Source organism: Bombus vosnesenskii, unplaced genomic scaffold, assembly GCF_011952255.1.
Source record: "Bombus vosnesenskii isolate JDL3184/JDL3185 unplaced genomic scaffold, Bvos_JDL3184-5_v1.1 scf7180000016281, whole genome shotgun sequence".
In the NCBI taxonomy this organism is placed as follows: Eukaryota; Metazoa; Arthropoda; class Insecta; order Hymenoptera; family Apidae; genus Bombus; species Bombus vosnesenskii.
The window spans coordinates 1,050,338-1,062,445 of NW_022884350.1; the positions used below are offsets into that span (position 1 = coordinate 1,050,338).

Genomic DNA, 12,108 nt, shown 5'->3' on the forward strand with positions numbered 1-12,108 from the left:
GCCGCTAGGCGGCCCGCTTTCTCATTGGCGCACGTAGTACGGCTACATTTTTGTGCGCCAATTACAAATCCCTAATAACTCACGGCTAATATATAAACTTCGGATTTTCATGCACATGCGTACTTTTATAACGCTAATTAAATAAACGAAGTCTAAGTAGAAATCTATTACATCCACTGGATATTATAATAACTATTATACTTTGGATATTTTGCACTTATATTTTTATATTTTTGCATATTATGTGGATTTTAGCAATTGTGAATTTCCTATAAATCTGCAGTTTACTAATATACTACCATTCTGTTTATGTACGAAGATGATTTGATTATATCACGTACTTTAAACAAAATTTATGTAACATGTAGAACATATATAGCATATAGTTAAAATGCTGCATGAAATGTGCTTGTTAATCATTTCTTACACAGATATAGAGATTAGAACATTATGTTATAAAATTTTATCTCTTTTTCTTATAAAAATATCGTTACATTAATAAAATGGTAATTTTTGAACTTTCAAAATAAAGATGCTATTATACACTACTTATTATTTGATATGTAAAATGTTGTCTACTTTTTAAATAGCAAAATTAACTATTCAAATCAGTGAATGATTAAAGGAATTATTGTTAACCAGTTTAATAGATTCAAATAATTAGAAACGCGAATAACTACTACTTCTTTTCGTCTAAATTTAATTAAATTCGTTGAAATAATTCCTTAAATAAGAAGTGGTATAGTAATTTATAATAAATAAAATGAATAAAATTTCTATTCGATTTGATTGTTATGTATTATAATAAGATTATGTAAAAAGCGGTAATAAGAATTTCACAGTACATTCTTGAACGAAAATATATTTTTTTTAATAAACGGTAACAGCTCTTACATAACGAAAACAAAATATAACTTAATAAACTTTAAATATAACTTCTTTATTAGGGTACATAATTAAACACTTTTTCCATATAAACAGGATCAGGGATTATTATTTTACTCAAGGATCACTATATTTTCAGGTAAATATACGAGGTAAATGCGGTATCATGCATCGATATTACTGTCACAAACTGCGTTTATTTTTATCATTAATGTATATTATTTATTATAAATAAGTTAGAAACATTGATTTCATTTTGGGCGTGGTAGGTGTTTACATTTTATACACACAGAAAGAATACTCAACATATTATGCTTTCAGAAAAATGTATACTTTTGACAAAAAATGATTTACAAATGAACTATAGCCACAAATTTGCGCGCCACTCGCACATTCTTGAATCAGGCGAAAGAAAGCCTGTTCGTCTCAATCAATTTTTATCTTTTGTTAAAATGTTTCATGCATTCTGCATACATATCATACATCTAAATTCATTCTCTCACTCCCATTCTTTCTCCCTTTCTCTCTCTCTCTCTCTCTCTTTCTCTCTTTCTCTCTCTTCCTCTCTCTCTCTCTCTCTCTCTCTCTCTCTTTCACCGCTCTCTCCCTTTCTGTCTTCCTTTTTCTGACTTTCATCCTCCTCTGCTCCCTCCATTTCTCTCTTTCTTTCATTTTTACTACCATTTGTCTCACTTTGAATACACATTTATTTCTTCTCCCTCACTCTCTTTAATCACACACTCTCACTGAAAACCAAGCAGTATTATTAATATTATATTATTATTAATATTATTATTATTAATATTATTATATTAATATTATTATTACTAATATTATTATTATTATTCAATATTATTTGTTATTATCTCTTAATATTATATTTTATTCAATGTATTTATATATTTTTTCTTTCATATAAACTCAGTGTTTCAACCAAAGTGGGTATGACATACGCTGCCCAGTGTGCGTGAGGTGTTAGCTGTATCAGGGTTAGACATTCAGGATATATGTGTCCAGACGTCATACCCTAATTCACTGATTTGACCAACACCATGAAGTTTATTGTGCAAGTACTCTCTAGGTTTGTGCAAAGCAGTTTCTATCACCTTTATACAAATATTCTTTCGGCAGAACATCAAAAGGTGGCACAAACAGCAGTTAATTGAACCATTAGAGAATACAAGCAGTGGGCAGCGCGCTAGCCAGCATGAGCGAGCGCAGGCAGTGAGCAGTTCATACATACATACACTGTAATCTGGATACAATGCAAACTAGGGCCATACGTTCTTAAACCATGTCCCTAGATGCGCAATGCTGTGTTAATAAGCGAGGGCCGGATGAAAGGAAAACCAGTGTTGTAATTAAGACTTTTACGTCGTTCGTAAATTGCAGACTTATAACTGTATGGTATGAGATCGCAGCCCTCACGTTTTTTACACAGCCTACGGAGAAAAAAGACAGCAGAAGAATCTGCAACCTTTCACCTCCTAAATTACCTAAAATCACATCAAACAGATGTTTTCTAATAATTTCTTAATATTGAAGGGTGGTAAAGTTTCCTTCTTGTTGGTTTTATGTTGCTTTCTTCAATGCTAACCTATGTTTCATTTTATATATTATATATAACAATATTTATACGATGAATTATGAATTTGAGTCACATGCAGAAAGAACTTTGACTTGCTTCTGGCACAGATAAAAAAACACTTTGGCTTTTTGCATCTAAGAAAGGACTGCAATAAAAACACCACACTAGTAAATGGCACTAAAATTGCTCTCACTTGTGTCACCGACTACTTGTGATTAAAAAGCATTTGTCCTTCTTCTCTTCAGTTTCTTGCTGAGATCTCTTGATTTGAGATGAACACTTGGACAGACATTTTATGGCATGGCTGCACTCTATCTTATACGTTTATTGATGTGTTGCTCGTGGTATTATTATATAAAAATTAGACGATTACGCAGTCAGCCAGGCATGATTGACTAAACTAATCTATAAAAAGGTAATAAATTCAACAAATAGAGTACGAAACTAAATCAATTTGTTGGTATTGACAGTGAGAAGGTTAGGAAAGAACGTATAACGCTCAGATTTAGGTCCATATTTGTTCATCGCTGTTACCTCCGTTATAAATTTTACTAATCAATAGTTGGTACACTTGTAATGGAGCAGCGACAGTACGCTGATGGCACCACAAATTACTGTTCATTTTCTGCCTTTTTCGTCTTTCCCATTTCTAACTTAACAGAGTTCACACTGATACCTTGGTCAGGGTATAAGAAAAATTCTTGAGTCCATCCTGAATTTTGTGTATTGCCATCTAAACCAAATTATATTCTTTTAAGTTTAACTGCAGAATGGTGTCTTTCACTGCTGCAAATACAAATCTGATGTTTTCTGTATCTGTAAGAGAAAACAAGTGTAAACATTTATAATTTATGAACTTGAACAACAATAATGTAGTTAATCAGTTAATTAAGCAAAAAGCATTAGTGACCATTAAAAATCGTTTAGAAACGTTGAAACTTTGAGTAATTAATATCTTTCATTGAATAGTAATACAACAATATATGAAAAATCAACTTACCCTTAAGTGAAGGGTGAGAATAAATTTGAAGTTCATACACATGCAACATGCAATTTTTATCTTCTATGTATAAAAATTCACAAAAACACTGACACATATATGATATAATTTATATTATAGGAATCATTAAAGAAATTAATTATATTGCAGAATGATATATTTAAATTAAATAACTGAAGCACATAAATTTATAACAATCTCTATAATCCTTATCACTGACAATTGAACATAACAAATTAGAGAAGTTACAATTAATTGCAGAAATTTTATAAAAGTATATATAATAGAAAATAAGGCTATATATGTAATGCAATAGTTATCACATGCCATTGAAGAACAAAGTATGTTCCACACTCCCACAAACGTGAAATATACACTGCTTGAAACAATTAGGGGACTGCTCTTACAAAGTATTCTGTTACATCGATCAAGCAAATAGAAGTAAAGAAATCTTCCAAGCTTGATATACTGAAATGTTACTCGTATGATTCTGTGATAAGAATTGACTTTAAGATAATAATTAAACAAAAATGTACAGACACAAAAAGTAGGTATAAAGATCAAAATGAGTGGTATATCATCCTTTAATTATTTTCAGCAGTGCGTTATTGTTTTACACATTTAACTGTGCTTTGTTAAATGAATTACAGAAACTTGTTATTGAAAGAATGCATAACATTCTTTAGTAGCATTTTTTAAAATAAAATAAATTTGTTTAACTAAATTTAGAAACTTAAGAAATTATTACATTATGATCAAACAGTATGTGCAAATAAATATGGTTTGTATAACCCATGCATTAAAACTTTGTGCAGAGCATAGTATTCCTTCCAATGACCTTGTAAGTTCAGCACTTATGAATTAAAATTAAAACCAGTTATGAAATTGATCATACTAATCTAAGTTCTGTTATATGGTATTCTGCACGATTAAAATATATTATATCTTATGATAACTGTTTTGAATTTCGTTAATTAAATAAAAGTACTTTCTTTTACTAGTGAAATAATATGGTATTACTGAAAAAAACTACTTTACTCAATCTGTAATACTAATAAACCAAATATTTTTTTTACTATGTTTCACTGCATTTCACTTCAGTAACAATTGATTATTATTGATTATTATTGTTGAAATGATTTATGCGTGAACAATATTATGCAGGGAACAGATTGGCAGTCTCAAAATTTTGCACACAGAATATGTTACTCTATTATTACATCTGACTTTCCAACACATGACTAAAGATTAATAGTCATTTTGTAAAAAATCTGTATATATTCGCAATAAAAGAAACACATTAAAGATCATATGTAAATGCAAAAATTGTCCTTTAGGCAAGATTAAATTCTTTAAGTGCAGTTTGCATAATTGTATCTTTAACGGCACAAAATACAAGCTTAATGTTTTCCGTGTCTGATGAATAATCCCATAAGCGCAGCATGCAATAATAAACAACATTTTAATGTTAATATCAATTTAAAACAACAAATCAGACAGAAAATCAATCCAATAGTATGTTTAGATTATTAACTATGATGATTAATAAACATTCAAAAAATAGGTAATTAAGAAGTTTTTAAAATTAAATTGCACAATAGTATTAGTTTTTGACACTATAAAATAGATTGATTTTCCTGAAGTAAATAACCATTAAGATAAGAATTACGCACCTGCTGTAGAATATAGGCAACATGCAAATTATCTTACACAACATACATAATGTTAAGAAGCAAAAACAAATGCACATTAGCATCAATTACTAACAGCCTACCTGTGGCACACGTAAAGTGTGAATATATAATCTTCTCAATATCTGGATTCAATTCGACAAACATCTGTAAAATGAATTCTCTAGCAGGTATGGCATCTCTTTGTGGGCCTGTGAAATATATAAGCAAGCATACGAATTGACAATTACTTCTATTTATATTTATTCAAGCACATACTATCTTTTTTCTCCCAATTTAATTATGTAATATCAGTGGGATATTATTTTAAAATCTGATTGAAACCAATTCAAATATTAATTAATATTAATAACATAAAATTACAAGACTTATACTACCTATAATAAAATACTTTTAGAACACAAAAATATAATAATAACAGAAAATTAAAATTAATATCAATTATTTTACTACAATATATAAACTAATATACATTAAAATGATATGTAAAGATTAAAGAGAAAATTAGATACAGAAGGTAAAAATTATGTTTTCATGGAGAAAAAAAAATTTTTTTTTGAATGTTGAAACTATTATCGAATCCACTTTATCTGGTTTACTAAATCAATAAAGTTTATATCCAAATCCAATAAATACTGAAGGACAAATTATTCAATTAGTTCTATTAACTCTCAAAGAAACCTTTTAAAGCTATTATCAGTCAAATACAAATCTCTTATGTAAGTTTAATATATGTTTTCATTTTATCAGATTAAGAAAATATAACACATTTTAATTAGATTATTTAAATTAGATCTAATTAGATACGCCTGGAAAGTTCTAAGGAATGTTTATGTCAAAATGCTTTGAAATTAATTGTAAAGTAAATAAATTTCCCTAAAGTAAAGCTAAAATCTCTATTTATGTATGTAAGTTGTTCTGGTATGGTTTTATGGAAAAGTTGTATCACTTATTATTGATAAAATGAATGAAAGGTAATGTCGAAATACAGAAAATAGCTGTTCTATAATACAGAAAGGGTTAAGCTTTAAGGATACAGTTACAACTTTATGATGTATAGTTACTGGCTCAATTTAGAAAATTCTCTACAAAACATCTACAATTTCTGCCATGATGTGTTATATTTAAACAGACCTGTCGCACACGTGAAGTGAGAGTAGCACATGCGGTCAGGATCAGGATTCGTACTGAGATACACCTTTAAGATGAATTCCCTTGCTGGTACATCTTGTTGTTTAGGGCCTATACCATACAACTTGTTCACTTACTAATAATAAACTGAATAGTATGCTCCAGAGCAATGCGAAATAATTCTAAGCCTGATTCTCTGAACGTATTGACAATTCATCCGAAGGTGTTTCATATTTCACATTTTATGATATACTTAATAATATTATGATATTATAACTTCTATATTACTTTAAGAGATAAAGAGTCAATTTTATTAATTTTAATAAATACAAATAAAATTTTTAATAGAAACACAATATTGACTGAATAATTTATAAGAAAGGGAAAGATATAAATTTACTAAATATTTTAGGGGAAATAAATATATAACTTATACGAGAAGTATCAGTACGAGTAAAAAATATTTTTTTCAATTGATTCGAAATGTTATTAAAGAATTTTCACCAAGTTCGAACCTATCTATACTCTACTGAATTAATAGTTTAGAAATTATTTCCTTTTCTATTTTATTTGCGAAAGTTTAAGTTCTCTGCGATATATTTTAAAACATGGTAATTCAATTTATTTTTCTATTTATTAAGGATAAAATACCGTATGAAAAGTATTTCCAAATCACTAGTAACGAATTATAAAGATTTAATAAAAATGGATGAAAAATCAAATACCTATGTATAATGTTGGAATAATTACATTAACTAGAAATATAAAAATTAAAAATCTATTTGCAATGTTCAATAATGGAATTGTCTGCTGTGTTTTAAAAAATTAATTCATCTTCCTGGATAGAATAAAGAAACATAATCATTTCTGAAGATAAAATTCATTCTAAACCGAGTATATTAAAATTAACAAAGATTATCAACCTTTATTAATAACTTATTGAATTTTATTATGTGTTTGTATGAGAACATTCTATGTAAAATCACATCTCGAATCAACTGGTAGATTTTCGTTCACACATAATGAACAATAGTAAACATCTAGTATATTACATACGATGTTGTACGTATCAATCTAAAGATTCACAAACATTAATAAGTTTAATGTTGTGAATGTTGTTATACAGTATAATTTCCAAAAGTAAATATTAGTGTTATGTACCTACCATTATATTCAGGAAAATAGTCAACAAGATGAGAGTACATAATCTTCTCCTCGAGCAGATCTTTCTTGTTTAGGAACAGAATAACAGAAGACTGTTGAAACCAAGGATATGTAATAATTGTTTTGAACAAAGCCTTACTTTCTTCCATTCGATTCTGGAAAATGGTAATAACAAGTTAGAATGATTTATATGGGTAAACTAAAAAATAAGAGAAAGAAATATTGTAATAGTATTTACCTCATTTTCCGATTCAAACAAAATTTGATCATATTCACTTAAAGCTACTAAAAAGATGATAGAAGTGACATTCTCGAAACAGTGGATCCACTTCCTTCTTTCTGATCTCTGTCCACCAACGTCTACCATCCTGTAAAATATACTTATGTAATATTGTTCATCTTTTCACTTATGACTTAAATATTTGCTACAATATTAATCAAACTAAAGCGCAAACTGTTACCCGATATTTATCAATTTGTTAAGTGCAGTTTGTAAATAATTCCTAATTTCACATTCAGAATTTAAATTACTCGTACGATTCATTAGTCAAATGTCAAATGTAATATTTACAAAATGATATTTCCTGAACAGAAATTTCATGGAAAAACATGCAAACAATGAGCTATTTAAAGCAAACGAAGGATAAAAATTGAAGAGAAAAAAAACAAAAAAAGAAAAGAAAGGAGAACGAAACAGGAAGAATCAGCTATAAAATATGTAGTAAATAACATAATCCTGTTTTTTTTTTAATAAGAAGTTATCTACGTGTTCACTCACCTTGTCAATTTTTTAAGGTACAAATAGTAAATATTACTATTATTACGTTACATTATCAATGATAACTTATTAATTACCTGCTACTTCTATTTTACCTCTGCAACTTATAAAGTCTATTTCCATACTGTGATAACTTACGTATAAGAGAATATTATTTACATTACAACAAATCGCGATAATACTTAAGAAACTATATACGATCGAGAGAGAAAAAAAAATGATTAACATAAATAAATGGTATTGCGATAATGTACAGACAAAAAATACATGACACGATAGGAATAAAATAAAAGTGTCTACCCGTATTAAAAAAAAACTCACACAGGTATTTCGATACTAATCCATTACTCCAGGTTAGTACGATACTAAGTTAGTATAGTATACTTCTAAACGTATAGTCAAGTTCAAGTAATGTGTGTTAGTACCTAAATATGATGGAGTCCAGATCAAACGGATATTCTATAATGCCAGTAGTAGGAGCTCGAGCCCGAAGAATGTCTTGTTCGGTAGGAAGGAAGTCAGGCTTTTCGATACGTTCTAGGTCACTAAGATAACTGCAAAACAAACGAAGCCACAGTCTGATAGTGCATGCCCATGCATGTATTAAAGGTGATTACGAGGAGAGGAATATCGCAAAACATTTGACACATGCTCGTTGTCCCCAGCCTGTAAGAATTCTCTCAAATGCAAAGTTCATTGATTTATTCTTACAGTTTTATGACACAGTAACTGACAGTGGGACAGTTTACATTGTTCACCGCAAAGCTATTATGTTCCTTGTAAATAAATACGATTGATCGAGAGAAGACCGTGTGCGTCCATACTCCGCTGGAAGAGGAACACCTTGCGTTGTGTCTTCTCTCCGCATACAGAGCACGAAATTTTCTCGTCGTCGCGAGAGACGAAATTTCGTACATGGGAACTTAGCACCACGGCACGTCATAAAACCGGAGGTATCAATGGAACTCGCGACACGCCAGTGAGAAAGGAGAAACGAAACGAATGATGGATTCCATGTACAATGAAATCGGTGAGTCACAATACATGCAGCCACGATGCAGAAAGAGTCCAATGTAAGTAGATCACAGGCACAGGCAGCGTCTTCCTTTGCATGGCGAGACATACCTAAATCGAATTTCTTCCAAGTCAAAAGGATATTCAATTATACCAGTAGTAGGCACTCTCACACGAAGAATGTCCTGTTCTGTTGGGAGGTAGCCTCTTGCTGCGACTCGATCTATCTCCAATAGGTAACTGAAACATCATGTTCTCAATACCTGATACACGGAACATCTGGCATTCCCAAATATTATAATCTCGCTCAACGAACAAATATCGAATCAACCAGATATCGAGTAAACCATTCACATGAGTAAATGGATCGCTTATTAAATAGAAACCTAGCAGTCGGTGCAAACCTTCAACGTTCCATCAAATATTTCTTTACAACGGATTCTTCATATTTAGACGTTACACGCGTTTAACGTTTCACACAGGCCTGTACTTGGCGGCTGCGTATTCGACTCGTTTAGGGGCCGACACGTTGGGACTGCTAACCGAACAATGACGTCGAGTGGAACGAGGTGAAAAAAAGATACGCTCTCCTCAGGGGCAAGTAGATGGCAAAGACACGTCCAGACGGTACTTACTACTTAGCGGAGTCTGTGAGCTGATATTCTCGCCTGCGGTCGTAACACTCTTGGATACCACTATCCGCCCATAAATCTTTGATTGCTTCTACGTATGGACTTTCAAAGGTTGTAACTGTCTCGAAGTCCACGCTTCGCACGAGTTCTGCTTTTTCCTAGGATCGCATGGAAACAACACATTTTTCAGTTGCACTTGGTTACCATAATTAACACGGGGAGAAGGGAGCCCAGGGTCACCGATAAAAATACTCACTATATTCGCAGATGAGGCGTACTGGATCTTGAGGAGGTCCATCGCCCGGATCATGGACTGCATGGCCATGAAAATGTTTTGGTACACGAGTTTAATGAACCCCCTCTTGTCATCGTCCGAGTAACCAGACCCGTGGATGATTCTCATCTGTTTAATGAAGGTGGATTTGCCGGATTCACCAGTACCTGTAACAAGTTTGTGAATCATTAACGAGCGAACGTTGCCGAGGTAATCGACTTTTTCTGGGTTACTCGTACTTTCACGATTCGGCTTAATCGACCGATGAATTTATAAATTTCATTCATACGTAACGAAGGTATTCCATCGCGTGCGTTACGTTCGCCATTACGTATTATTAGGATAAATCGGCTAAAGCTGTGTATTTACTGGAACAAATGTTACCAGATAGTACGTATGTGTGAAATCTGTCTGTGAAACGTGCGATGTACCAGTGCTGTTTTGTAGCGGTAATTGCAATCAATTTATTTCTTAAGAAAATAATCATTTTTCTAGAAATAAGCTTCGATAGAATGTAAATACACCGTTGGCTATTTTGTACAAATGGCTTTCTACTGTTTTTTGTTTTTTTCTCTGGTTACTTTATTACAAATTATCGTGTCGTACGTAATACTAAAGACACTAAGCAAGGTAAAGTTTGCCATTTTTCAGCAAATGTACGTGTAACGATTAGGTGTCTTAATATTTACAGCCAACAACGTACTGTGATGTATCTTTGTGGTCAATTTGACGAATCAATTTAATAAATCAGTAGATAGATTCCATCAGATAATTAGGAACCACAGTTAAAAATTTCATTCACCTATTTCCACGGCTATTTATAGAAATATCATCTTGTAATAATTACTAACTGATAAATATAACACTTACAATCACAAGCTTTTAAGACATTTTAATTTGAGACGTTTCCAAAAAAGAGATCCATCTTTTTTCAGGATTATTCGATATTATTGGTATCCGCGTAGCAATTCAATCGAGAGTGCAATTATTTAGTTATATCAAAAATAGCAGCATCTATGTCAAGTATTTTCAAATTTTAGAGTGTCGATCATCGACTGATGCCGTAATAAATAATCAGAGCAGGTTTTACTACATTTGGTCTATGTTCCTTTCAGAATATTTAACGTTACTTTGTATTCTATATTTAAATAAAAAATCCTATATCACGTAGAGTGCAGAATATAAATAAAAACAAAACACTAAGATTAAGTAACTTTAATTTTTAGATCCAATTCCATGGCTGGGTTTCGTCTCGTTCAAGTTATCTAAATTCAGCACACTTGAAACGTTTCTTCGGGTTTTAAGCGAAGTTAGAATTCTCTTAGCCACTCTTTGTTATTTCTTCAACTAAAAAGAAAAATGGTTATTAGATAACGTTCTATTTCCAGCGTCGACCTTCTCTTAATTATTATACGAATTCTCTAAGCTAAGTCGACTTTTACCTAACTTTCGGTTTAATCGTAGCGAGCAAATCATCGACCGTTTTTGTAAACATTCTAAGACGATTTTTATATTCTTTTTTATGTCTTATGGCCAACTTCGGATATTTTTACGACGTTTTCAGGTATCCATTTTTTATTAAGTATCAGTCGAAGCTACTTGCCACTCGTTACTCAACGATTTCGAGCCGATTAATTCGACTTATATCGATGTTTATGTAATCGAGGCTTTAAAATCGTTATGCGTGCCGAATTTTTTCTGCGAATGCAAATCTAAGGTTATGTAACGAAAGGAGCGTAAAAAGCATAAACAAAGAATTTTGGCGTTAACCAATAGGTTACCAATAGCAATTAAAGCGAGTAGCACGGTATTGCGTGTTAAGTGATGATATTTGTGCTCGTACACAAGCAGCGTTCAACAATCAAACACGTAAACTCAATTATTATACGCCGCCACACTTTGTCAAATAGTGCGTCGTAAACTGCATTAAAGCAGAATCGAATAATTTGAA

The 12,108-nt window shown here is 31.3% G+C and overlaps 1 protein-coding gene and 1 long non-coding RNA gene across 9 annotated transcripts in view; both read right to left on the reverse strand.

Moving 5' to 3' along the window:
• Positions 1-921: 921 nt before the first annotated feature.
• Positions 922-12,108, reverse strand: part of LOC117242948 (guanine nucleotide-binding protein G(q) subunit alpha) — a 65,730-nt gene continuing 54,543 nt past the window's right edge. For 2 of the 8 annotated variants that reach the window (XM_033510022.1, XM_033510020.1), the window contains 7 exons: positions 10,140-10,324; positions 9,887-10,041; positions 9,363-9,491; positions 7,698-7,827; positions 7,461-7,614; positions 5,248-5,355; positions 1,057-3,289 (listed from right to left, as the gene is read on the reverse strand). In XM_033510022.1, the coding sequence (XP_033365913.1) occupies positions 3,207-3,289; positions 5,248-5,355; positions 7,461-7,614; positions 7,698-7,827; positions 9,363-9,491; positions 9,887-10,041; positions 10,140-10,324 (944 nt within the window). In that variant the 3' untranslated portion in view covers positions 1,057-3,206. Of the gene's footprint in view, positions 3,290-3,608; positions 4,890-5,247; positions 5,356-6,298; positions 6,407-7,460; positions 7,615-7,697; positions 7,828-8,662; positions 8,792-9,362; positions 9,492-9,886; positions 10,042-10,139; positions 10,325-12,108 lie in introns of those variants that run through there. The other 6 variants (XR_004495360.1, XM_033510025.1, XM_033510026.1 and 3 more) reach the window with 6 other exon arrangements.
• On the reverse strand, positions 11,020-12,006 carry LOC117242954. The gene is made up of 3 exons (XR_004495363.1): positions 11,939-12,006; positions 11,600-11,855; positions 11,020-11,504 (listed from the first exon to the last, which is right to left on the reverse strand). It is a non-coding gene; the product is annotated as an uncharacterized LOC117242954 (long non-coding RNA).